Source organism: Heloderma suspectum, chromosome 1 (genome assembly GCF_057233095.1).
Source record: "Heloderma suspectum isolate Gila_16-S chromosome 1, 16-S_ref, whole genome shotgun sequence".
Classification (NCBI taxonomy): Eukaryota; Metazoa; Chordata; class Lepidosauria; order Squamata; family Helodermatidae; genus Heloderma; species Heloderma suspectum.
Window position 1 is genome coordinate 441,337,028 of NC_139458.1, and position 27,031 is coordinate 441,364,058.

The following is a 27,031-nucleotide window of genomic DNA, read 5'->3' on the forward strand; positions in this document are numbered from 1 at the left end:
ATGAAGTTCTTCATGCTGTGGCCAAACACATTCTTCCCATCCTTTGTGAGGTGCAACCCATCCCTTGCCAACAGCCCATCTTCCAGGAAGTATAGCCCGTTGTCCCAGAATCCAAATCTCTCTTGTCGGCGCCACCTTCGTAGCCAGTCATTCACCCGGAGTATTTTGCGTTCCCTTTCTATCCCTCTTCTAACTACTGGAAGGATGGATGAGAAAACTATCTGGGCCCCAAAGTTCTTGAGTTTCCTTCCCAAAAGGTCATTGGTTCCATTGTCGTATTGCTCCAACAGTCAGGCATTATTTCCTGATGTTCAGCTGGAATCTGGCTTCTTATAACTTGAGCCCATTCTTCCGTGTTCTGCTTTGTGGTATGATGGAGAAGAGATCCTGGCCTTCTTCTTTGTGACCTTTCAAGTAGTTGAAGAGTGCTATCATATCTTGCCTCAGTCTTCTCTTCTCAAGGCTAAACAAGCCTTGAGGAGGAGCTCATTACACCAAGCACACAACCACAACCTCTGTCCAGCAGGCAGATAGTCATACATGTGGCACTCAGTGCAATACACTGGATAGCCCCCATGCCCCTGCTTGCTTTCTACCTTCATAACTGTTTAATTTGGGTGTGTTTTACCAGAAAATGTAGTTGTTCTATAAGAAAGTGCGGAATTTGTTTCATTTCTATACCGCCCAATAGCTGAAGCTGTCTGGGCAGTTCACAAAAATTAAAACCAAACAACACACAATAAAACAATTTAGTTATAGTTGTTTATTTATAGATACTTTGTGTGAGTAGGGAGGGAAGAGTTCACTGACCAGGCTTCATCGCCCTGTTGCTAAACTCACACAGTTGCCTAACTCACTGGTTTGCTGATGTTTTGTTACTGGGGCTCCTCACTCTGGGAGAGCTGCCTCCCTCACAAGTGTGCCTCCTTATATAGATAAGCCGAACTACTACTGCAGGGAATCTGATTGAAGGACCTTGTTTGAAAAGCAAGGGAGGTTGTGTGTGAACTCTTCATCAGCACTAGCTTCCAGTGGCTGAGAATGTAGGTCATTTGCCCCCCTTCCCTGAAGTACGGAGCAGTGAGTGGGCAACTCATTTAGGGGAGATCCTCTATTCAGTGGGTTGCTGGAAGGGGCAGCAGGTAGATGGTTTGGGAAGGATGTGGTTTGTAAGGGCAGGTGTGTGTGTGTGTGTGTGTGTGTGTGTTTTAACCTAATAAGCTGAACTCTTAAACTTGCTTTATTTAATGGACTGCTCTTTAAGGCACCAAACCGGAGTCCAAACTGAAGCTAGGCTTCCCTTTTTCTGTTTATAAGCACACTCTTCCACTAGTTAGTGCTGTATAGTAGGTCTTGTCAATATAGAACTATGAATTGCTTTTATTCCCCTTTTCTAAGCTTGGGATTAGTTCCAAGATGTGGCTGAGGTTCTTTTCAGCCACTCTGAGATCTTAGTGCAAAGCTGCAAGGCCTGTAACTTTTTGCTGGCTTCACCTGTAAGTTTATAGAATCATAGAATAGTAGGGTTGGAAGGGGCCTACAAGGCCATCGAGTCCAACCCCCTGCTCAATGCAGGAATCCAAGTCAGAGCATCCCTGACAAATGGCTGTCCAGCCTCGTCTTGAAGGCCTCCAGTGTGGGAGAGCCCACCACCTCCCCAGGTAATTGGTTCCATTGCCGTATTGCTCTGACACTCAGGAAGTTTTTCCTGATGTTCAGTCGGAATCTGGCTTCCTGTAACTTGAGCCCATTATTCCGTGTCCTGCACTCTGGGATGATCAAGAAGAGATCCTGGCCTTCTTCTCTGTGACAACCTTTCAAGTACTTGAAGAGTGCTATCATATCTCCCCTCAGTCTTCTCTTCTCAAGGCTAAACATGCCCAGTTCTTTCAGTCTCTCTTCATAGGGCTTTGTTTCCAGTCCCCTGATCATCTTTGTTGCCCTCCTTTGAACCCTCTCCAGTTTGTCTGCATCCTTCTTAAAGTGTGGTGCCCAGAACTGGACACAGTACTCCAGATGAGGCCTAACCAGTGCTGAGTAGAGGGGAACTAGTACTTCCCGGGATTTGGAAGCGATGCTTCTATGAATGCAGCCCAAAATAGCATTTGCCTTTTTTGCAGCCACATCACATTGTTGGCTCATATTCAGCTTGTGATCGACGACAATTCCAAGATCCTTCTCGCTCGTAGTGTGGTTGAGCCACGTATCCCCCATCTTGTAACTGTGCATTTGGTTTCTTTTTCCTAGGTGCAGAACTTGGCATTTGTCCCTATTAAATGCCATTGTTGTTTTCTGCCCAGCACTCCAGTCTATCCAGATCACTTTGAATTTTGTTTCTGTCTTCCAAAGTATTAGCTATCCCTCCCAATTTTGTGTCATCTGCAAATTTGATCAGCATTCCCTGCACCTCCTCCTCCAAGTCATTAATAAAAATATTGAAGAGCACTGGGCCCAGGACTGAGCCCTGCGGTACCCCACTCGTTACCTCTCCCCAGCTTGAGAAGGTCCCATTGATAAGCACTCTTTGAGTCCGATTCTGTAGCCAACTGTGGATCCACATGATCGTTGTTTCATCTAGCCCACTTCGAGCTAGTTTGCTCATCAGGATATCATGGGGCACTTTGTTGAAAGCTTTGCTGAAGTCGAGGTATATGATGTCTACAGCATTCCCACGGTCTACAAGGGAGGTGACTTGATCAAAAAATGAGATCAGATTTGTCTGGCAGGACTTGTTTTTGACAAATCCATGTTGGCTTCGAGTAATCACGGCATTGTTGTCAAGGTGCTTCCAGATGGATTGCTTTATGATCTGCTCCAGAATTTTCCCAGGGATTGATGTCAGACTGACTGGTCTGTAGTTCCCAGGTTCCTCCTTTTTACCCTTTTTGAAGATAGGGACAACGTTAGCCCTCCTCCAGTCATCTGGCACTTCCCCGGTCCTCCATGATTTCTCAAAGAGAATAGACAGCGGTTCTGAGAGTTCTTCTGCCAGTTCCTTTATGACCCTAGGATGCAGTTCATCTGGCCCTGGAGATTTGAACTCATTCAAAGTAATGAGGTGTTCCTTGACCATATGCCTGTCGATCTCAAGCTGCAATCCTGCCCCTTCAGCCTGTACTTCGCCTTTGCCAGGGGGGTCATAGACCCTCTTTTGGGAGAAGACTGAGCCAAAGTAGGAATTGAGCACCTCTGCCTTTTCTTTGTCCTCTGTTATCATTTTGCCATCCTTATTTAATAGCTGAACCACCATTTCTTTCCTCTGCCTTTTACTATGCACGTAGCTGAAGAAAGCCTTTTTGTTGTTTTTAGCATCCCTCGCTAACCTCACCTCGTTCTCCGCTTTAGCCTTCCTGACGCCATCCCTGCAATTCTGTGCTACCTGCCTGTACTCTTCCTTTGTTACTTGGCCTTCTTTCCACTTCCTATATGTGTCCTTTTTTGTTTTCAGGTCATCCCTGAAGGGGTTACCCCTGTGGGTTACCCCTGTGGGATTTAGCTCTCTTTGCTGTGCCCTTGTTTTGGCTTCAACTGCTATTTCTGGATTATAAATGATTACCTGAGATAATTTAATAGATAACTATTAAACCCACAAGCAGGGCATGAGACCAGCAACACCCACCCCTCCCATTCATATTCCCCTGCAACTAGTATTCAGGGGCAAACTATCTCTGATAGCAGAGGTAGCATGTAGCCATCAGCGCTAGCAGCCATGGATAGCCTTGCGGTGGGATACAGATCCCATAGTAACAACTGCCCACCAAACGGGAATGCTTGACCTCTGTTGACAAGAACTGCTAGTTATTTTGGGATATGAAAAAAAACCCACAAGAAATGCTATTAAAATATAATGGGTTGGATAGATGTAATCAACGTTAAAGAGTATACCCACTGAAATCAGTGGGGCTAGTTGTAGTGAGTTTGGTTTTGGAAGACTGGTGAGGAGTCAGGTGTTGAGCTGACAGTGGCCTATATGCTGTTTGTAGTGCACAGAGACCCGTATAACTATGTCATATTGGGCATTTTGCTGTTGTCAGGCTAGTAGATTTCTTGCACACAGCATAGATGGTATCAGGGAGCATCTCACAGCTGCCTGATCTCATCCTGAGATAAGGATGCCGTTCCATTCTCCTGTAAGAAACTGGAGCTGAGGCCCCCCCGCTTCTCCTGAGAAGGGGGGGGGGGCAATTTGTTTTCAAGCCTGTGTTTCTCATGACAGGTTGTGGAACTGAGGAGAGACAATATAAAAACCCAGCAGGCTGGCATGCGTTCTCACACTGGGAGGAGGAAGGGTACCCGCTTGCCCAGAGACTTTGGGCCCTGGGAACAGCGCCCTGCTGCATTCTGGCCACCAATGCAGCACCCACTGAGGCCAGTGTGATCTCACTGTGTGGAGGTGAGCGTGGGCTCTCTATTGCATTTATTGTTTGTATCTGCATCCATGTTACAATTGCGTATTCAATACACTGTATGTCTTTCTTTTACACAAGCGGTCTTGTTTCATCTTGGTAACCCCAGAAACTGTTCTGACTGGGCCCTGAGCAGATCAGGCCTCCAGGTTGATACACTAGTCACGACTAACTTACATACCATTAATCTGAATCTAACCTATTCCCTCTTTCTCCTTCTTTCAGAATACGGGCACCTAAAAGGTTCATCCCATGAAGCTGAATGTTGGGAGATACAGGGCAGAGGACATCTTCATGAAGCACGTAGTTCACCTATGGAATTTACTACCACAAGGTGCAGTGATAGCCACCAACAAGGATGATTTTAAGATGGGATTAAACAAATTCATGGAGGATAAGGTTATCAATTGCAGCTTTTTGTAAAGGCTATCTATAAATAGATACCTATCTATACATCTATCTTAACTTCAGGATCAGAGGCAGTCCATTGTATACCAGTTGCTGGAGAACACTAGTGGAAGGGTGACACGGCATTCATGTTTTGCCTCGTATTACCTGCTTTTCCTGGAATCTGAAATGGGAGTTTAGGCATAGTAGATGCGGACACTACGCAGTTATTAATAAAGTGGAGTATATATTAAATTCACTGGAAAAGCCTTAGTTTCTGTCTGCTTCTCATCATGGCAACAATGGGTGGACGCTTTACCGCTAAAACAAGAAACCAGTTGAGCAATGGGCAACTCTTGATTGCCTGTTGGGTAGAATGCTTCAGTTATGTGGTGCAGGGCAGCTCTTCCTTTGTGAGTGTCTGGCCCAGCATGCAATGTGACTGTCCTGCTGCTGCCACGCTGGAGCAGTGCATCTTGGGATGACTCTTCCCTTGTCTGCTGCTGTGAGCCCTGCTTTGGAGGAAAACTGGCCCTTCCCCTCCCTGTCTTACTGACGTCAAGATACAACGGCAGGGAAGAGGCTCTCCTTTCTTCCCTTGCCCTTTCCCCACTGAGCAGAAGACGGGCAAGACCACGGCTACAGCCACTCTGACTGCCACCTCACACACAGGTGTGGAGTAGCTGTCTACCCTCCTGACTTATATAGACCCCCCACAGGGCAGGTAGCCACAGGAGAGACCACCAGGGCAAGCCGACACATCCAGCTGAGCGCTGTGACCCTTACATCCAAGTGACCGTGCACAGGACTGCAGCCTAAGTCACTGACAGCGCAATCCAGTGCATGTACTCGGAAGCGAGGCGTACTTCCAGATCAGTGGGCACAGGATTGCCCCCTTAATCAACGAATGGAGCCAGTGATGGCTTGGAGACCAGGGAGAAACAAGTTGGGTGGTTCCCATGGGCTGGCTTCCATTCCACGGCTCCTCCGGGGTGATCTTCCCTCTGCCCATTGCTCTGCCTGGGCTCCCTAGAGAGAGGATGCTCCCTGCCCCGTGGTGGCAGCAGCAGCGCCAGCTGCACGAGCCCACTATTTCCTCCCCCTCCTGTGGCTGGGCTTCAAATGGGGGGGCTTCTCCTCTTCACTGCTCCTGCTTTCGCAGTCTGGCAGCTGGGACTGGCTGGCCTTGGCTGCCTGCCGCTGGCTGTGCTCTGGCCCCAGCCTGGGTGACTTCTTTGGCGACTCCAGCCTCGGCCTCCTCTTGTGGCTCCGGCTCGAGAGGTGCTTCTTGCGCTGCTGCTTCGGCTCTGCTTCCGTCTGCGGCGGCTCCCTCAGCTTTTCAAAGCTCCTGGTGGAGTGGGTGTGAACATCAAACCAGTCCTGAGGGAAAGAGGCACAGCACCGATGCAAGGGGGGCACACAGCGGCATAGGCCCTCTCCCACCGATGCCACAGGAGGAAGGGAAGGCGCGAGCCCTCTCCCTTCCCCAGCAAGGGCAGGACAGCAAGGAGGAGCAGGGGAAAGTGTGTGCATGCGCACCCAGCCAGGCCCTGGCCCCACTCCTCACCTCTGCATGCACGCTGTTAATGTGGTACTTGACCCCGCTCTCGGACACGAACTCCTTCTCACACAGCAGGCACTGGTATTTCCCAGCTACAAACTCACCCTGCAGGTTGAGGGGTGGGGTGGGGGGAGTCACTAGAATTGGCAGCAGTGATCTTGAATGACAACAGACAACTCTGCCTGGAGCCTCAGCCTTTGTAGGGAGTTTTTAAGGACAAGTGTGCAGTCCTTGGGAGGGATCTCTGTCTTGGAGGCGGTGGCGGCAGCAGTGAAGCTCTGCCTCCCTCCCCACCCCCCACCAGGCTCCAGGACTGGTTGGCGATGACAGGAAGCAAAAGGCCCCAACAGGGTCTGACCTCAAGCTGGTACATACCAGGGTGCAACTGCCCAGGTGGGCCTTGAGGCCTGAGATGCTGCTGTAGACACCCTCACAGCCCTGGAGAGAAACAAAAGGGAGCGGCGGTCACACAGGGGACTGGTCTGGGACCTGGGCTGGAAGCGGGTTTTGGTGGCGGCAGCCTCTGCAGCTGCATGTGTCCCCCTGGAAAGGGACCCCTGTCCTTCCTTTGGAAGAAGCCAATGCAAAGGGATGGAGCCCCCAGAATTGTTTTGAGGAAAGATGAAGCTGGGACAGAACTCTAAGATCATGCAGCAAGAACCCGCCCACACACTTTTTCAGACATTTCAGTGCAGATTCCCCCCCCCCCCCCCCAATTTGGGAACAGGAGAAAGCTCCTCCATTGCCATCATCCAATCAGTAGCAAAGCCCCAACAGACTGACAGCTGTGAGGATCAATGAAAGGAAAGAACTGACCTTGGGTGCAGTGCAGACCAGGACACCCCCCACGCACAAGTTCTTCAGGGCCTAGCCTCCCCAAGCCCACCATTCCAGACTTACCTGGTTGGGGCAGTGGATCCGTCTGTACATCTTGATCTCTGATTTCCACTTGCACAGAACCTCTGGACTAACGGCAGGTAACTTAGGCCGTGTGTACTTCAGCTGAGACAGGAGGAGAGAGCAGAACCCGAAGGCAGAGTGAGGCCTGGAAGCGGCTGCCGTTGCCCGCCACACTCCCCCTCCATGGGAGCAGCCGCCCTCGCCACCAGCTGGCTGTCCCTGTCACAAGGGTAGACCGGTCCCCCCTGTGAGAACAAGCTCCAGGCCCAGTCAGGGGTGCAGGCATTCAATCCAGCAGCTCTTTCACGATGGAACCCCACTCAGGTCCCTCAATGGCAAAGAGGAAAATGCCCTGGGAGGCCAGCAGGGTCTGCAAGAGGCTATCCAGCTAACCCAGGAAGGAGACGGGATGCAGCTGTTTTTAACGTTTTTCTGTTTTCATTTGTTTATGATTTGTGTTTTCAGAAATTTTTGTAACTTGCCCTGACTGATTTTTCCATGAAGGCTGTATAAAAATGTTTTAAATCTACAAATACTGTGCTAAAAGGCCATCCAGGCAGTGCTCGAGAAGGGTGCAAGTGAAGGGATGCACATAAGTGACTGTGCACAAAACAGGGATTATTTGGTAAGGGAGGGACTTGAATGAAGGATGAGAAGCTGGACCTGCAGAGAGGAGCGGCAGGAGCGCCTCCCATTCACCTTCCAGAGAATGGCAAATTCATTCTCCTGGAAGGAGAAGGAAAGGCAGCTGCCTCTAGAGCGCCTTGGACAGCCATGGCCCTGAAGGAAGCAAGTGCTGAAGCCCCAGCATGTCAGGGGAGTGTGGCTCCTCTCCAGCGGCCAGAAGCCATGGAGCTGCTATGGAGCCATCCAGCCACTGCGCTCCATCTGGGGCCTGATGCTCTCCCACGGATGCAACACTCAGGTTTCTTGGGATCGCCGTTTATAGCCATAGGGGGCTTTGGGTATGTCGCTTTCTGAACAGGCCATCCCTCCGCTCACCTTCCGGTCATCAGGAACAAGATCCTGCAGGACCTTCCTTTTGGGCCACTCCTTGACCAGCTCCTCGTTGGCCAGCTCATGCAGGTAGTAGGCAGCCACCTTGGCAGACTGCCGCTGAACTCTGCCGCCTCCTCCTACTCCTCCACCGTGTGGCTCTGCACTGGTATCCTTCAAGTAGGCCAGCGGCCTGCCCTCTTCCTGGAGGAATGTGACCTGACAAGAGGGGCAGAGAGACTCTCCAGACACTGCCTGCCTGGGTTAACCCCCAAAGCCCTGCACAGACAGGGGTGACTGTACTCAGGCAGCAACGGTCCCAGGCCCCCTAGCCAGTGCAAACAGGAGGCAGAAGCACTGGGGCCCAATGGCACAGCTGACTGTTAGGCCTCCTCCTCTTTTTGCCTGCTTGCCCTTGGGGTACAGAGTGAAAGGGTATATGCGGGGGAGAGGGCATTCATATACCTATTTATTCCCTGGCCAGAACCCAGTCTCAGTAACAAATCACAGAATAGTAGGGCTGGAAGGGGCCTACAAGGCCATCGAGTCCAACCCCCTGCTCAATGCAGGAATCCAAGTCAGAGCATCCCCGACAGAGGGCTGTCCAGCCTCGTCTCGAACGCTTCCAGTGGGGGAGAGCCCACCGCCTCCCTAGGTAACTGGTCCCACTGTCGTATTGCTCTGACAGTCGGGATGTTTCTCCTGATGTTCGGCTGGAATGCAACCCACCAAGCGCAAGGAGCAGCCCCAGTATCAAGGTAAAAAAGTGAAGTGCATATTTATTTATTTAATTCACACAGATCATCATTTAAACTTATAAATCATCAACTGAAGCCAAAAGAAGGGAACAACACAGGGAGCTAAATCCCAGAAGGAAAATCCTGCAGAAACTTCAAGAGTTCTTGCAGCCCTCCTGTAACAGTTCAGCAACAAGACAAGGAAGACAGGGCAGTCAACCCTGCCCTGCCTTCTGCTAGTAAGTCACTTGGTTTTCCAGGTAAACACACCCAGTAAGAACAATAAAAGAAACTGCTATGCAGTAGAAAGCCAGCGGTGTGGGAGCTCTCTGGTGCATCGCACTGCATGTCACACGTACAACTACCTGCCAGCTGGACAGAAGTTGTGAGTGTGTGCTTGGTGTAATGAGCTCTTGGCCCTCAGGGAAGAGTTTTGTTCCCTGGAAGCTAAGGTCACAGACCTGGAGAAGCTGGGAGGGGCAGAGAGGTTAGCAGACCAGACCTTCAGGGACCTGATAGCAGCGTCCCAATCCCTGGGTGACAGCTGCTCTGCTCTTATGGAGACTGGGAGTCTCAGGGAAAGAGCACACCACTCTGAGGAAGAGGGAAATGAACTCTTAGAAGGGACCCATTCCTCAGAGAACAAACAAATATCCTCATGTGCCGAAGGCATGCCTCTGGGGAGTGGAGGTTTGTGGTAGCACGAGATTGCGCACCTGTGCTGCTTGCGGGCTTCCCACTGGAGCACCTGGCTGGCCGTTGTGGGAACAGACTGCTGGATGAGATGGGCCCCATTGGTCTGGCCCAGCTGCAAGGCTCTCCTGATGCACGTCACTTACCGGTCTGTGTTCAGATTTCAAGTGGTACATGAGGCCTGCCTTGGACCGGTACACTTTACTGCAGTGGTGGCACTTGAGGGCCATTTTCTCCAGCTCAGCGGCTGCTTTCCCACACTTCTGTGTGTGGTAGAGGTACCCCACGATGCTGGTGAAGTTGCCTGCACAGCCCTGGAGAGCACAGGTCAAGAGTTGAGTCCTGAGGAAAAGGAGAGCCAACCTGCCCAATTCTTGCTGGCCTGGAACTGTCAAGAAGCCAAGGGAGCTGCCACCGCCTGATGGGAGGCAGGACACTAGACACGCATGGAGAGAGCCAGCCACGGATCCACTGGAGGAGCCGGAGGCTGCTGCCCAAGGATGATGGCCAAGGTGTCCTTCCTGGACATGAAGCTGTCCCCCCCCCCCGCCCTTTTAGTAGATGAGCAACTGGGGTCCCAGGGGCAGCGGCAGCTCACCTCCCTTGCACACTTGAGCTTTCCCATGTGCTTCAGCACTCTCCGCAAGCGCTCTCGCTCACTCGGCTCGTCCAGCTGGCCCACCTCCTTTCCAACTGGCTACACAAAGGAGGGAAAAGGCTGATCCAAGGCCATCTTGGCTTGAGATGACAGCCAGGTCACGCACCCAAGGGTCTACTCCGCAGGGCAAGCCGAACGGAGACACATCGGGATAGGCAACGGAAGACTGGAAGCTTACGTAGCACGGAGACCTGCTTCCAGCTTCCCAAATGGGCAGCACCCATCACGGGCAGCCTCGATTTTCACTGCAGAGTTTCTGGAACCAATGCAGCTGAAACAAGGGGTTCCTCCCTGGAAGTTCTTGGGCTAACCCAGTTGGGGTGCAACTTGCTGAGGGATGCAGGCAGACTAGACCAGGCTTCCAGATGTCCGATGGCAGAAGCACTTAATGTGGACATCTGGGAGGCCACGAGGGCTCGCCTAGCCGAGCTGGCCAAGGCCTTCTGCAGGGGTGCAGCATCTACCTTACCAGGCTGTTGTGGTCTGCCATGACATGGTACTTCATTCCTGCCAGGGACCGCAGCTGTTTTCCACAGTGGTGACATGTGAACTTCTCCTAGGAATACAAGGCAGAGGACACACCTGCACGGTTCAGGCTGCTGGAACTTTCAAAGCAGCCTGTGCTGCTAGATCACTCTCCCTGACAGCCCCCTACATAACTGGGCTTCTTCCTGCCCCACTGGCATTCCTCTCTCACACAAAGACAAGCATATGCTGAGCAGAAACTTCCTGGAAACCGCCTCACCCCAATAGCCAAGGAAGGGTAGACAGCCTGACAATATTGTTCAAGCAGTAGCTTGCAAATGTCTGACAAGAGATTCCCAGAGGAGTAAGCGGGGAGAGATGCTGGTACATAAGAAGAACCCTGAGGCTGGATCAGACCCAGGGTCCATCTGGTCCAGCACTCTGTTCACACAGCAGCCAACCAGCTGCCCGCAGGAAACCCACAAGCAGGACATGAGTGCAACAGAGCTCTCCCACCCATGTTCCCCAGCAACTGGCATACATAGGCTTTCTGCCTCTGATACTGGAGGCAGCACAGAGCCATCAGGACTAGTTCCCATTGATTGCTTTCTCCTCCATGAATTTGTTGACTCCCCTTTTAAAGTTGGTGGCCTTTACTACTTTTTGTGCTTGCAAATTCCATAGAATTGTAGAATAGTAGTAGGGTTGGAAGGGGCCTACAAGGCCATCGAGTCCAACCCCCTGCTCAATGCAGGAATCCAAGTCAGAGCATCCCTGACAGATGGCTGTCCAGCCTCGTCTTGAATGCCTCCAGTGTGGGAGAGCCCACCACCTCCCTAGGGAATTGGTTCCATTGTTGTATTGCTCTAACAGTCAGGAAGTCTTTCCTGATGTTCAGCCAGAATCTGGCTTCCTGTCACTTGAGCCCATGATTCCGTGTCCTGCACTCTGGGATGATCAAGAAGAGATCCTGGCCTTCCTCTCTGGGACAACCTTTCAAGTACTTGAAGAGCGCTATCCTATCTCCCCTCAGGCTTCTCTTCTCAAGGCTAAACAGGCCCAGTTCTTTCAGTTTCTCCTCATAGGGCTTTGTTTCCAGTCCCCTGATCATCTTTGTTGCCCTCCTCTGAACCCTCTCCAGTTTGTCTACACCCTTCTTAAAGTGCAGTGCCCAGAACTGGACACAGTACTCCAGATGAGGCCTAGCCAGTGCTGAGTAGAGGGGAACTAGTTCTTCCCAGGATTTGGAAGCTATGCTTCTATTAACGCAGTCCAAAATAGCATTTGCCTTTTTTGCAGCATAGTTTAACTGTGTGCTGTGCGAAGAAGTACTTTATTTGTCCTGAATCTCCCACCACTCAGCTTGATGGGAGAATCATAGAATCATAGAATATTAGGGTTGGAAGGGGCCTACAAGGCCATCGAGTCCAACCCCCTGCTCAATGCAGGAATCCAAGTCAGAGCATCCCTGACAAATGGCTGTCCAGCCTCGTCTTGAAGGCCTCCAGTGTGGGAGAGCCCACCACCTCCCCAGGTAATTGGTTCCATTGCCGTATTGCTCTGACACTCAGGAAGTTTTTCCTGATGTTCAGTCGGAAACTGGCTTCCTGTAACTTGAGCCCATTATTCCGTGTCCTGCACTCTGGGATGATCAAGAAGAGATCCTGGCCTTCTTCTCTGTGACAACCTTTCAAGTACTTGAAGAGTACTATCATATCTCCCCTCAGTCTTCTCTTCTCAAGGCTAAACATGCCCAGTTCTTTCAGTCTCTCTTCATAGGGCTTTGTTTCCAGTCCCCTGATCATCTTTGTTGCCCTCCTTTGAACCCTCTCCAGTTTGTCTGCATCCTTCTTAAAGTGTGGTGCCCAGAACTGGACACAGTACTCCAGATGAGGCCTAACCAGTGCTGAGTAGAGGGGAACTAGTACTTCCCGGGATTTGGAAGCGATGCTTCTATGAATGCAGCCCAAAATAGCATTTGCCTTTTTTGCAGCCACATCACATTGTTGGCTCATATTCAGCTTGTGATCGACGACAATTCCAAGATCCTTCTCGCTCGTAGTGTGGTTGAGCCACGTATCCCCCATCTTGTAACTGTGCATTTGGTTAAATTTTGTACACCTCTATCATGTCTCCCCTTTTCTCTAAGCTAAACAGTCCCAGACACTGTAACCATTTCTCAGAGGGGAGTTGCTCCAGCCCCTTCATCATTTTGGCCTTTTCTAGTAGAATGCTCTTGCTATTCTGCATGCGCTAAAAACAACTTCTGCTTCCTGTAAATAAGATTACAGCACCTCCAACACACACAATATGGCTGCAACACAATGGCAAACCAATCCTGCCCTGCCTCTGTCATAGAAGGTAAGTGCTGCAAACCTTCGCACATTGTCTAGGCTAGCAGGCGATGTGAGGGAGGAATCAGCAGCCATGCTGCGTGCGTGCACATCATCCATCCTAAGGATGTGAACGAGGTCGTTAGCTGAGTCTAGCCAACCCCGCGTATACTTGACCTTGACCCTTCGTGGCTTATTCAATCTAGCAGGAAGGACACATGTCCATCTGGGTACAGGAGATTAGAATATAAGAGCCATAGTAACAAATTCCCCAGGCACATCTGATAGGCCACTGTGGGAACAGAAAAAGCCTTTGGTCTCATCCAACACAGCTCTTCTTCTGTTGTGAGTTATCCTCCTCTGTGATAGAAGTATAGAAAATTATGCATGGGGTGGAGAAAGTGGAAAGGGAAAATTCATTCTCCTTCTCTCATAATACCTGAATCCAGAATTTTCCAGTGAAGGGTGGGAGATTCAGGACAAACAGAAGTACTTTTTCATATGGCACACAGTTTTACTATGGAATTCACTGCCGCAAGGTAGCGGAGCTGTTCACATGTCACAGCAATATTCAGTGTCAAGTCATGGGTTAATTAACCCAAGATTTGGAGGGATGCACACCAACTGTGAGATGCTTCCATTTTCTGTAAATGACAAACCATGGGTTAACCACTGGGTTGTTTGGCCCCTAAATACCCCATTAGTCCAGGATCGCATGTCATGCTCACAACTTCTGAGCCAATCAGAGGTTGTTAACCAGAACTGGAAGCAGCTCACAGGCAGCATGCTTCCCCATGAATTGTGGAATAAACCCACGATTTGCCACTGTGATGTGTGAACCGGCTTATAGTGAAGGCTGCCATCTTGGACAGTTTTAAAACACGATTGCACAAAGTTATGGAGGATAAGACTATCGATAGCTACTAGGATAATGGCAATATATTTTCTCCAGTATCAGAGACAGTATGCCTCTCCATACCAAATGCTGGGGAACATGAGTGGGAAGGTGCTCTTGTCCTCCTAGTGGGCTTCCCAAAGGCCTCGGGCTGGGCACTGCAGGAACAGAATGCTGGACAAAAGAGGCCTTGGTCTGATCAAGCATGGCTCTTTTTAGGCTCTTCACATAAGGCAACATTCATAGGATCTGCCGAGTGCTGCAAGATATGTGATTGGCTACAGGATTACTGGCTTTAAAACGTGATTAGACAAGTTCGTGGAGGGGGAGGAAGGCAGGTTCCATAGCTAACTGGAAACTCCATGTTTAGAGGTTCTATAATAGCAGTGGGGGGGGGTTTGGGGCAAACAGCGGATTAGGTGTCTGTTCCTTAGTCTGATCAAGTGAGGCTCTTATGATTCTGTCATGCCTTGGGGGAAACCACTCTAGGGCTCAAGCAGGAGGGGATTTGGGCTCCCACCTTCTCACCTGCTGGCAGTTTGCCATGTGCTTTTTCAGTCCTTCCACTGTCTTCCGCACGACAGCTCTGCAGACTGGGCAAGTGACACGGCCCTTGTCCAAGATCTCCACATGCCACTGCTCTTCCAGGCTTCCTGCCAGAGGACAAGATGGTGGTGACGCAACATCTTAGTGTCCCCTAGAGGTGACAAAGCTGGGTCCTCCCCTTTCAGAAGAGCAACAGGGTTAGAAAGTGGCAACCGCAAGCATTAGGGGCCTGAAGCATCTTCCTTACAAGGCAAAGCTTTGGGGATATTCATTTAGAAAAGCAAGTAAGGGGAGCATCATGAAAGTGTAGAAAATTATGCATGCTTTAAAAGAGACTTAAGACAGCTTTATGGAAAAGAAAGCTATCAATATCAATTGATAGTGCTCTTCAAGTACTTGAAAGGTTGTCACAGAGAGGAAGGCCAGGATCAATTAATGGGCTGCATTAATAGAAGCATAGCTTCCAAATCCCGGGAAGTACTAGTTCCCCTCTACTCAGCACTGGTTAGGACTCATCTGGAGTACTGTGTCCAGTTCTGGGCACCACACTTTAAGAAGGATGCAGACAAACTGGAGAGGGTTCAGAGGAGGGCAACAAAGATGATCAGAGCACTGGAAACAAAGCCCTATGAAGAAAGACTGAAAGAACTGGGCATGTTTAGCCTTGAGAAGAGACGACTGAGGGGAGATATGATAGCACTCTTCAAGTACTTGAAAGGTTGTCACAGGGAAGAAGGCCAGGATCTCTTCTTGACCATCCCAGAGTGCAGGACACGGAATAATGGGCTCAAGTGACAGGAAGCCAGATTCCGGCTGAACATCAGAAAAAACTTCCTGACCGTTAGAGCAATACAACAATGGGACCAATTCCTTAGGGAGGTGGTGGGCTCTCCCACACTGGAGGCGTTCAAGACGAGGCTGGACAGCCATCTGTCAGGGATGCTCTGACTTGGATTCCTGCATTGAGCAGAGGGTTGGACTCGATGGCCTTGTAGGCCCCTTCCAGCCCTACTATTCTATGATCTCCTCTCCATCTTCCCAGAGTGCAGGACATGGAAGAATGGGCTCAAGTGACAGGAAGCCAGATTCTGGATGAACGTCGGGAAACACGTCCTGACTGTTAGAGCAATACAACAATGGAACCAATTATGTAGTGAGGTAGTGGGCTCTTCCACACTGGAGGCATTCAAGATGAAGCTGGGCAGCCATCTGTCAGAAATGCTTTGACTTAGATTCCTGCATTGAGCAGGGGGTTGGACTGAATGGCCTTATGGACTCAATGGAAATCGTCCACCCCTTACAACCCTACTATTCTATGATATGATATGCCACCAGGACCCCAAAGGGGTTATGTTCTGGGCTTTTGATCACACCATGAACCTCAGCGTGAACCTCCCATTTTACCTGCTGCATATGCTGATGGGTCTTTCTTTCTACAACAGCTTTTGGGCTTGAGATGAGACTGTTTTCCCATTTGCTGCCGTCTCCCTGGCAGAAAGACAAATAACTGTGAGAGCTTGCCTCTGTAGCCAGAAATCGTCCACCCCAACAGTGAACACCCTATGGCCAACATCAGAGGGAGACCAAAGCCAAGAGAATGGTAAGAGTGTTCACTACCCTTATGTGAGATTACCAACAAAGGAAGAATTGTTCATGGGGCACAGAACCATTTGGGAATGAAAAAGCTTAGAGTATACAGTACAACAGGCCAGGTATAGGCAGCAGCCTCCCATCATCAAGGACTGCGCTGCGTATGTTGGAAAGGGGTCTTCAGCTCTGGGCACCAGGAACATATGTGAACCCAGGGAAAGGAATCAAAAAGTGCGGCACTCACCAGGACCTTTCTGCCTCTTCCTGGGTAGCTCCTTGGAGCCTTCATTGCCCTCTTGTTGCTCCAGTCTGTGCTTTGCCTTGGAGAGGGAGTCTCCAGCTGAGGGCAGAACAGGGAGACAGCAAGCTATTGGGTGCTGGGGAACCAACGCTGCAGAGTAAAAAACAGGTGCGGAGACCAATGCCACCCATAGATAGCAGCGGGTCCCTGAGAACAAACGTTAGCTAAGAAGCACATACATTTTATGATAGTTTGCCCAGCTCCTTGCCCAGATTTCGTATTTACCACTTTTGTAAAAGAGTAAGATTGGTTTGAAACACATAAGAGGTTACCTTGACCCTTAAATAGTCATGGTAGATGAAGGATGGCTATTGAGACAGTTAGCAGAAATCTTCTACTCCTAACTTCACATTTAGCCCAATCCATCTCATAGTCAGAAAGTTTCTCCAGAGCACCTATCACTGCAAGTAACTTGGGGATGGATGACTCAGGCCCGGAGAGAATTAGCAGGTTTATCACTGTTGAACTGTATTCCTTTGTTTTGAAGCTCTCTCTACCTTTGCCTCCTAGTAGATCATTCAAGCTAACGGCTCAACTACAGTTGATATAAAGCAGAAGTAAGGAAAGCCTCTTCAACAAAGGCAAGGACACCGACTGAACGCTTTGGTGGCCAAATAGAGGATGCAGGATTTTTGTACATTAATTTGGCTTGTCCCCCGAGAGTAACAAGCACCACTAGGAACTTGCAGCTCTCTTGAGCTTTAAACAAAGGAGACCCCATATTCCAACGGTGTGCACCGAAGACTCCCCCAAAAGGAGGAGGAGGGGCCTCTTTCAAGGGAGGGACGAAGCTCAGGGGTTCAGTCGAGGTAGACGCCCTGCCCTGCCCTGCCCTGCCCTATCCTATCCCATACCTTCCTCCTGCACCTCTGCAGCCTTGGTGGTGGTGGGCTTGACCCCTCTCATCTCCAACCAGTAGACCATCCTGCGAATGGCTCCATTGTGCCCGCGATCCGGGGCTTCGTTTACTAGGCCCTTGGCAGCGGAGGAGGAGGCGGCAGAGGAGGAAGAATCGCGGAGGGACTCCTCGTCTTTGGCGTCCGACCTCGGGAGGCCTCCGGCAGCTGCTGCATCCAACGGCTTGGCCCTGCGGGACGGAGGGAGGCGAAAAGCCGATGGCCCCAGGGCACCGGCAGGGCGCTGCTGGCGCGTCGCGGAAGGGGCGGGCCGTCCACCGCCGCGAGGCCCTCGGTTCGGAGAAGCGCCGCTGCGGGCCGAACGGGAGGCCCTGCCCGCGGCCGCCCACAGGCCCCGCTAACCCTGTGGCTGCTCCTGCCGCTGTCCGGCCCTTCTGCGGCGGCCGGCGGCGCCGCGACTCCGGCCGGGACCCGTCAGGGAGGGAGGAGAGGGGTCGGCGGGAAAGACGCGGGGGCGCCAGCAGACCCTCAGCCGGCCGGCGCGCCCGGCTCCCCTCTGCTGCCCCCTCCCGGCTGCCGAGGCGAGCGGGGACCGGGCCCAGCCTCGCCGCGGAGGAGGGGGCGAGGGCCCGCGTCCTCGGCGCCCTCCGATGAGGTCATTTCCGTCGCGCGGCCCGGGCGCCGCCACCCGCCGAGCCGCCGGCCCAGAGGCCGTTCGCCCCTCGCCGCGTGGCTCCGTCGCGTGCCTCGGCGGTCAGGCGCGCGGGCCGTGGCCTCCGCCAGCCGCGACGCCCCTGCGACGGAAGGCGCGCCGCCTGCCCGGGGGCGAGCGGCGGCAGCATGGCGGCGGCCGGGGCGGCGAGCGCTCTCCCGGGGCCCACCGTGTGCGTCCTGGTGCTGGGCATGGCCGGCTCCGGCAAGACGGCGCTCGTGCAGGTGATGCGGGGCGGGGCGGGGCCGCGGGCTCTTAAGCGCCTCGGCAGCGCCTTGAAGCCGGGCCAGGCCTCGGCCCGGCGCGTTCCTGTCCCCGCCGCGGCCCAGTAGAGGCCCCGGCGGGAAGCCCATCGGCATGACAGGAGAGCAGCTGTAGTCCTGTCCTCCGCTCGTGCCTTCCAGCAACCCCCCCCCCCCCCCGCCTAGAGCCATCCGGACTAGCCGCCTGGGCAGCCCCCCCTCCCGGGCCGTTGGGCTGACGCACCGTCCCTTCTCCCGCAGCGCCTGGCCTCCCACCTGCACAACCAGCGTGCTCCTCCGTACATCATCAATCTGGACCCGGCCGTGCACGAGCTGCCTTTCCCGGCCAACATTGGTGAGTAGGAGAGAGTGCTGCTGGCCGCCCGGGTCTGGCAGCGGCTGCTGTGCCTGCTTCGTGGGTCGGGGGGCTCTTGCTTCAGCCCCTCAAGCAGAAAGAAGAAAGAGGCAGATGTGGCTTTGCTCAGCGAAAGAGCGACTGATTGGCCGCTCAAATGCCTCGATGCTGGGGAGGAGGAGGAGGGGATGGGAGCCATGGGTGTCTTTCTTTGGAGGGAAGAGCCTCAGGCTCACAGAACCATAAGATAGTAGGGTTGGAAGGGGCCCACAAGGCCATCGAGTCCAACCCCCTGCTCAATGCAGGAATCCAAGTCAGAGCATCCCTGGCAGATGGCTGTCCAGCCTCGTCTTGAAGTCCTCCAGTGTGGGAGAGCCCACCACCTCCCTTGGAAATTGGTTCAATTGTCATATTGCTCTAACAGTCAGGAAGTTTTTCCTGATGTTCAGCCGGAATCTGGCTTCCTGCCACTTGAGCCCACTATTCCGTGTCCTGCACTCTGGGATGATCAAGAAGAGATCTTGGCCTTCCTCTCTGTGATAACCTTTCAAGGACTTGAAGAGCGCTATCATATCTCCCCTCAGCCTTTTCTCAAGGCTACACATGTTGTTGTACAGTCGTTCAGTCGGGTCCAACTCTTCGTGACCCCATGGACCATAGCGTGCCAGGCCTTCCTGTCCTGCGCTCTCTCCCGGAGCATGCTCAAGTTCATATTCATTGCATCCGTGATGCTATCTAGCCATCTCATCCTCTGCCGTCCCCTTCTCCTTTTGCCTTCAGTCTTTCCCAGCATCAGGGTCTTTTCCAGAGAGTTTTCTCTTCACATTAGGTGGCCAAAATATTTGAGCTTCAGCTTCAGTATCTGTCCTTCCAAGGAGCACTCAGGGTTGATTTCCTTTAGGATGGACTGATTTGACCTCCTTGCAGTCCAGGGGACTCGTAAGAGTCTTCTCTAGCACCACAGTTCGAAAGCATCAATTCTTCGGCGCTCAGTCTTCCTTATAGTCCAGCTCTCACAGCCATACGTTACTACTGGGAAAACCATAGCTTTGATTAGGCGGACCTTTGTCGGCCAGGTGATGTCTCTGCTTCTCACTATGCTGTCTAGGTTGGCCATAGCTTTCCTCCCAAGGAGCAAGCGTCTTTTAATTTCATGGCTACAGTCACCGTCTGCGGTGATCTTGGAGCCCAAGAAAGTAAAATCTGTCACTGCTTCCATTTCTTCCCCTTCTATATGCCAGGAAGTAATAGGGCCAGATGCCATGATCTTCATTTTTTTAATGTTGAGTTTCAAACCAGTTTTTGCACTCTCCTCTTTCATCCTCAATAAGAGGCTCTTTAGATCCTCTTTACTTTCTACCATTAGGGTGGTATCATCTGCGTATCTGAGGTTGTTGATAATTCTCCCAGCAATCTTAATTCCGACCTCTGATTCATCCAACCCGGCATTTCTCATGATGTACTCTGCATATAAGTTAAATAAGCAGGGTGACAATATGCAGCCTTGTCGTACTCCTTTCCCAATTTTGAACCCATCGGTTGTTCCATGTCTGATTCTTACTGTTGCTTCTTGACCCTCGTACAGGTTTCTCAGGAGACAGGTAAGGTGGTCTGGTACCCCCATCTCTTTCAGAATTTGCCAGAGTTTGTTGTGATCCACGCAATCAAAGGCTTTAGCGTAGTCAATGAAGCAGAAATAGACGTTTTTCTGGAATTCTCTTGCTTCTCCATGATCCAGCGAAAGTTGGCGATTTGATCTCTAGTTCCTCTGCCTCTTCGAAATCCAGCTTGTACTTCTGGTAGTTCTCGGTTCACATACTGCTGAAGCCTAGCTTGTAGGATTTTGAGCATCACCTTGCTGGCATGTGAAATGAGTGCAATTGTGCAGTAGTTTGAACACTCTTTGGCGTTGCCCTTCTTTGGAATTGGAATGTAAACTGACCTTTTCCAGTCTTGTGGCCACTGTTGAGCATTCCAAATTTGTTGGCATATTGAATGCAGCACTTTAACAGCATCATCTTTTAGGATTTTAAATAGCTCAGCTGGAATACTGTCATCTCTGCTAGCATTGTTGTTAGTGATGCTTCCTAAGGCCCACTTGACTTCACTCTCGAGGATGTCCGGCTCAAGTTCAGTGACCACACTATCATGGCTATCACGGACATTCAGATCTTTCCTGTATAGTTCTTCTGTGTATTCTTTCCACCTCTTCTTAATCTCCTCTGCTTCTGTTAGGTCCCTGCCTTCTTTGTCCTTGATCATTCCCGTCTTTGCACAAAACGTTCCCTTGAGATCTCCGATTTTCTTGAAGAGATCTCTAGTCTTTCCCATTCTGTTGTTTTCCTCGATTTCTTTGCAATGTTCATTTAAGAAGGCCTTCTTGTCTCTCCTTGCTATTCTCTGGAACTCTGCATTGAGTTGGATATATCTTCCCCTTTCTCCCTTGCTTTTCGCCTCCCTTCTTTCCTCAGCCACTTGTAAAGCCTCATCACACAGCCACTTTGCTTTCTTGCATTTCTTTTTCTTTGGGATGGATTGAGTTGCTGCCTCCTGAACAATGTTACGGACCTCCGTCCATTGTTCCTCAGGCACTCTGTGTATCAGGTCTAATCCCTGAAATCTATTCCTCACCTCCACTGTATATTCATAAGAGATATGATTTAGGTCATACCTGAACGGTTTAGTGGTTTTCCCTACATTCTTCAATGTAAGCCGAACAAGGCTAAACATACCCAGTTCTTTCAGTCTCTCTTCATAGGGCTTTGTTTCCAGTCCCCTGATCATCTTTGTTGCCCTCCTCTGAACCCTCTCCACTTTGTCTGCATCCTTCTTAAAGTGTGGTGCCCAGAACTGGACACAGTACTCCAGATGAGGCCTAACCAGTGCTGAGTAGAGGGGAACTAGTACTTCCTGGGCTTTGGAAGCTATGCTTCTATGAATGCAGCCCAAAACAGCATTGGCCTTTTTTGCAGCCACATCACATTCTTGGCTCATATTTAGCTTGTGATTGACAACAATGCCAAGATCCTTCTCGCTTGTAGTGTTGTTGAGCCACGTCTCCCCCATCTTGTAACTGTGCATTTGGTTTCTTTTTCCTAGGTGCAGAACTGGGCATTTCTCCCTATTAAATGTCATTCTGTTGTTTTCTGCCCAGCGCTCCAGTCTATCCAGATCACTTTGAATTTTGTTTCTGTCTTCCAAAGTTTTAGCCATCCCGCCCAATTTGGTGTCATCTGCAAATTTGATCAGCATTCCCTGCACCTCCTCCTCCAAGTCATTAATACAAATGGGGAAGAGCACTGGTCCCAGGACTGAGCCCTGTGGTACCCCACTCCGTTACCTCTCCCCAGTTTGAGAAGGTCCCATTGATAAGCACTCTTTGAGTCCGATTCTGTAGCCAACTGTGGATCCACCGGATCGTTGTTTCATCGAGCGCACTTTGAGCTAGTTTGCTCATCAGGAGATCATGGGGCACTTTGTCGAAAGCTTTGCTGAAGTCGAGGTATATGATGTCTACAGCATTCCCATGGTCCACAAGGGAGTTTACTTGATCAAAAAATGAGATCAGATTCATCTCGCAGGACTTGTTTTTGACAAATCCATGTTGGCTTCGAATAATCACTTCATTGTTTTCAAGGTGCTTCCAGATGGATTGCTTTAGCATCTGCTCCAGAATTTTCCCAGGGACTGATATCAGACTGACTGGTCTGTAGTTCCCAGGTTCCTCCTTTTTACCCTTTTTGAAGATAGGGACAACATTCGCCCTCCTCCAGTCATCTGGCACTTCCCCCATCCTCCATGATTTCTCAAAGAGAATAGACAGCGGTTCTGAGAGTTCTTCTGCCAGTTCCTTTATTACTCTAGGATGCAGTTCATCTGGCCCTGGAGATTTGTACTCATTCAAAGGAATGAGGTGTTCCTTGACCATATGCCTATCGATCTCAAGCTGCAATCCTGCCCCTTCAGCCTGTACTTGGCCTTTGCCAGGGGGGTCATAGGCCCTCTTTTGGGAGAAGACTGAGCCTAAGTAGGAATTGAGCACCCGGTTGCAGAGACAGACCCAGCTGGCGCTGTTGCAGAACCCAGAGTCAGAGAGACCACAGAGTGAAGGAAAAAGAGATTCTTTATTTAACGCGCGGGCTTAAGGCTGGAATCATTTCCAAAGAGGCAGAAGCCCCGATTTACATTAGCACATTGTTTTTATAGACATTGTGACACATATGAAACGGCTCCTCCTCTCCCTCCCGCATGGGGTTGCAATCCTCAACATTTCTTCTCTTAGCACTATTGTTTATAATACAAGAACTGGGTTATAGGGTAGCCATGATAAGGAGAGAACAGAAGAGAACAGCAGAGAACAAGATATACAATTGTATGACCTTTGACAAGATAAGGAATTCCTGTGTCTCGTCAGCTTACAACAATATATTCAAGGGAGAAAGAGCTCAGCAAGAACATGAAGCATGAGACTGCATGAGGCTACTTAGTCTGACCCCCGATATGGCTGCTACATTCCCCCCTTAAATGCATAATTTCATTACAATTATAGCATTTCTGATAACTATACAAAGCTTTTTGCGACATACATATTACTTAGCTTCTTGTTGGGCTATTAGAGCGTAGGGGGCAGCAGTTTTACTAGCTGAGACATAAAACAGATTGGTTAAACAGCACATAAGACAAGGAACGCAGAGACATAACAGTACTTTTATGAACAACACTGGTAGAATTAGGATGAACAATGCTTCAAGCCAGCTAAGATCTGGAAGCCAAGGGATTAACTAATTGAGCTAATTGTTTTGTCTTATTGCTTTGTTAGCTACTATATTGTGCAGCTTGTTGATCTGTTCATCTACAGCATTGCCATTATCAGTTAAGTTAAAACAACAGAGCTTTTGGTGTGTCTCACAACTTAAATGATGAAGAAGGAAGTGGTAATCTATACCAGCTCTATTTTCTAGAACTGCACCTATTAGATCACGCAACTCTTTATTTAACAATGACAATGCTTGTGAGGTGGCATTTATGCTTTTGGCTAAGCTGCAAGCTAACCAGTTGATTTCCAGACCATCAGCCAAGGCTAAACCTGGAACCCTAACCAGTGACATTGCTAAGGCCAATTTTTCTGAGTCAGAATATAACTGCACATGACTATTACAATTTTTAGTTAGTTGGAGTGCTCGAGGCTGCCGTCGACGGATTTTCTCGGGCTACAGGGGAAGAATTGGCACCAGTTCAATTGGCGGCTGAGGCAACATGGGTGGTTATTAGACAAGTTGGTAGGAATGAATGACCAAGTGCGGGAACTACATGTCTAAAACCATCCATGAGGCAAAAGTATGTGGACATCATTAAAATATATGTTTTGAATTTTGTTACAGGAATTTCCCCTCCAGGAAATTCCTGACTTGTGTGGCGGATCACTTCCTCCTACAGAAAGTAGAGGAAGGAACTAGAGGATCGGCTATCCTTGACTTGATCCTAACCAACAGAGATGACTTAGTGGATAAAGTAGCAGTTACAGGAACTCTGGGGGAAAGCGACCATGTTGTACTTGAGTTCTTGGTTCTAAGGGAAGCAAAAGCCGAGTGTAGTCAAACGCGTACCCTGGATTTTAGGAAAGCTGATTTTAATAAACTCAGAACAATGATCAGTAAGGTCCCATGGCAAGCAATGCTAGCGAGAAAAGGAGTCCAAGATGGGTGGGAACTTTTAAAAAAGGAAATTCTCAAGGCACAATCACAAACAATTCCAACAAGAAGAAAAGGTGGAAGACAACAGAAGAAGCCAATGTGGCTTCACAAAAAGCTTAGGGATGACCTGAAAACAAAAAAGGACACATATAGGAAGTGGAAAGAAGGCCAAGTAACAAAGGAAGAGTACAGGCAGGTAGCACAGAATTGCAGGGATGGCGTCAGGAAGGCTAAAGCGGAGAACGAGGTGAGGTTAGCGAGGGATGCTAAAAACAACAAAAAGGCTTTCTTCAGCTACGTGCATAGTAAAAGGCAGAGGAAAGAAATGGTTGTTCAGCTATTAAATAAGGATGGCAAAATGATAACAGAGGACAAAGAAAAGGCAGAGGTGCTCAATTCCTACTTTGGCTCAGTCTTCTCCCAAAAGAGGGTCTATGACCCCCCTGGCAAAGGCGAAGTACAGGCTGAAGGGGCAGGATTGCAGCTTGAGATCGACAGGCATATGGTCAAGGAACACCTCATTACTTTGAATGAGTTCAAATCTCCAGGGCCTGATGAACTGCATCCTAGAGTCATAAAGGAACTGGCAGAAGAGCTCTCAGAACCGCTGTCTATTCTCTTTGAGGAATCATGGAGGACCGGGGAAGTGCCAGATGACTGGAGGAGGGCTAACGTTGTCCCTATCTTCAAAAAGGGTAAAAAGGAGGAACCTGGGAACTACAGACCAGTCAGTCTGACATCAATCCCTGGGAAAATTCTGGAGCAGATCATAAAGCAATCCATCTGGAACCACCTTGACAACAATGCAGTGATTACTCGAAGCCAACATGGATTTGTCAAAAACAAGTCCTGCCAGACAAATCTGATCTCATTTTTTGATCAAGTCACCTCCCTTGTAGACCGTGGGAATGCTGTAGACATCATATACCTCGACTTCAGCAAAGCTTTCGACAAAGTGCCCCATGATATCCTGATGAGCAAACTAGCTCGAAGTGGGCTAGATGAAACAACGATCCAGTGGATCCACAGTTGGCTACAGAATCGGACTCAAAGAGTGCTTATCAATGGGACCTTCTCAAGCTGGGGAGAGGTAACGAGTGGGGTACCGCAGGGCTCAGTCCTGGGCCCAGTGCTCTTCAATATTTTTATTAATGACTTGGAGGAGGAGGTGCAGGGAATGCTGATCAAATTTGCAGATGACACAAAATTGGGAGGGATAGCTAATACTTTGGAAGACAGAAACAAAATTCAAAGTGATCTGGATAGACTGGAGTGCTGGGCAGAAAACAACAGAATGGCATTTAATAGGGACAAATGCCAAGTTCTGCACCTAGGAAAAAGAAACCAAATGCACAGTTACAAGATGGGGGATACGTGGCTCAACCACACTACGAGCGAGAAGGATCTTGGAATTGTCGTCGATCACAAGCTGAATATGAGCCAACAATGTGATGTGGCTGCAAAAAAGGCAAATGCTATTTTGGGCTGCATTCATAGAAGCATCGCTTCCAAATCCCGGGAAGTACTAGTTCCCCTCTACTCAGCACTGGTTAGGCCTCATCTGGAGTACTGTGTCCAGTTCTGGGCACCACACTTTAAGAAGGATGCAGACAAGCTGGAGAGGGTTCAAAGGAGGGCAACAAAGATGATCAGGGGACTGGAAACAAAGCCCTATGAAGAGAGACTGAAAGAACTGGGCATGTTTAGCCTTGAGAAGAGAAGACTGAGGGGAGATATGATAGCGCTCTTCAAGTACTTGAAAGGTTGTCACAGAGAAGAAGGCCAGGATCTCTTCTTGATCATCCCAGAGTTCAGGACACGGAATAATGGGCTCAAGTTACAGGAAGCCAGATTCCGACTGAACATCAGGAAAAACTTCCTGAGTGTCAGAGCAATACGGCAATGGAACCAATTACCTGGGGAGGTGGTGGGCTCTCCCACACTGGAGGCCTTCAAGACGAGGCTGGACAGCCATTTGTCAGGGATGCTCTGACTTGGATTCCTGCATTGAGCAGGGGGTTGGACTCGATGGCCTTGTAGGCCCCTTCCAACCCTACTATACTATTCTATTCTATACAGTGGAAGGGGGCCAGGGATAGCTTTATATTTTCTGGAAAAATTTTTGACAATTAAGCATTCGTGCACACGTAGCATTTGTTTCAGCAATGATGGGGGTGCGTAGAGTGAACTCTGTAGGGGGTAGGATCTTTGCAACCACGCCCCAATTAGCATTTTGGGAATAAGTTAAACTTACACCATAAACTCTTAACATGGTATCTTTTTGAATTTTCCCAGGATGTCTACAGACAGGTATTAGGCAAGAGCTAATAAGCCTGTTTGCAGGTATACCTCTTGTCAAACAAAAATGTTTTACTCTTGTGATGTTAGCCAGGTGAAGCCAGTAATTATCAGCAAATCGCTGGGACAAACTTTCCCTTTCAGGGGCTGGCCCCCCTTTTTGCACCTTATTAAGGAGACACAATGCAACACTACTAACACTACAACACGCATGTTTGATCTTCTTTGGGATCTGACCGTACGCCAGGCAGCTATTCACCTGGCAAGCTGCAGTAGGGTCTAGTCCCCTTCTTCAATTCTCCAGTTGCAGGTCTGACCGTACGCAGGGGGACAGTCGCCCGGTGTGTCCACAGTAAGGTCTAGCCTGAGTCTTCTTACTGCTTTTTTAGAATGATTTTTAAAGGAT

General features: G+C 50.0%; 2 protein-coding genes across 8 annotated transcripts in view; one reads left to right on the forward strand and one right to left on the reverse strand.

Moving 5' to 3' along the window:
* Positions 1-2,123: 2,123 nt before the first annotated feature.
* Positions 2,124-17,892, reverse strand: ZNF512 (zinc finger protein 512). Of its 5 annotated transcripts, XM_084840401.1 has the most exons (13): positions 17,728-17,892; positions 17,323-17,555; positions 16,412-16,507; positions 15,982-16,065; positions 14,560-14,684; positions 10,808-10,894; positions 10,279-10,377; positions 9,827-9,994; positions 8,257-8,469; positions 7,255-7,356; positions 6,730-6,792; positions 6,361-6,459; positions 2,124-6,173 (listed from the first exon to the last, which is right to left on the reverse strand). In XM_084840401.1, exons 2-13 carry the CDS (start codon positions 17,390-17,392, stop codon positions 5,883-5,885), a joined length of 1,497 nt encoding a protein of 498 aa, XP_084696527.1. In that variant the 5' UTR covers positions 17,393-17,555; positions 17,728-17,892; the 3' UTR covers positions 2,124-5,882. The 5 variants fall into 5 exon arrangements, with proteins under 5 accessions (XP_084696527.1, XP_084696799.1, XP_084696618.1 ...); XM_084840673.1 differs by lacking the exon at positions 14,560-14,684; XM_084840492.1 differs by lacking the exon at positions 10,279-10,377.
* An 82-nt stretch (positions 17,893-17,974) lies between these two features.
* Positions 17,975-27,031, forward strand: part of GPN1 (GPN-loop GTPase 1) — a 44,479-nt gene continuing 35,422 nt past the window's right edge. For all 3 annotated transcript variants that reach the window (XM_084841753.1, XM_084841677.1, XM_084841602.1), the window contains exons 1-2: positions 17,975-18,261; positions 18,541-18,634. In XM_084841753.1, coding sequence (XP_084697879.1) covers positions 18,166-18,261; positions 18,541-18,634 — 190 coding nt within the window. In that variant the 5' untranslated portion in view covers positions 17,975-18,165. The remainder of the gene's footprint in view (positions 18,262-18,540; positions 18,635-27,031) is intronic.

Bases quoted from the DNA above. Each gene is read 5' to 3' on its own strand.
- ZNF512 (XM_084840401.1), bottom strand. From the start codon at position 17,392: ATGGTCTACTGGTTGGAGATGAGAGGGGTCAAGCCCACCACCACCAAG. The intron at 16,066-16,411 runs GTGAGTGCCGCA...TCTTTCTGCCAG, and splicing joins GAAGAGGCAGAAAGGTCCTG to GGAGACGGCAGCAAATGGGA. The intron at 9,995-10,278 runs GTGAGCTGCCGC...TGTGCTCTCCAG, and splicing joins AGCTCAAGTGTGCAAGGGAG to GGCTGTGCAGGCAACTTCAC.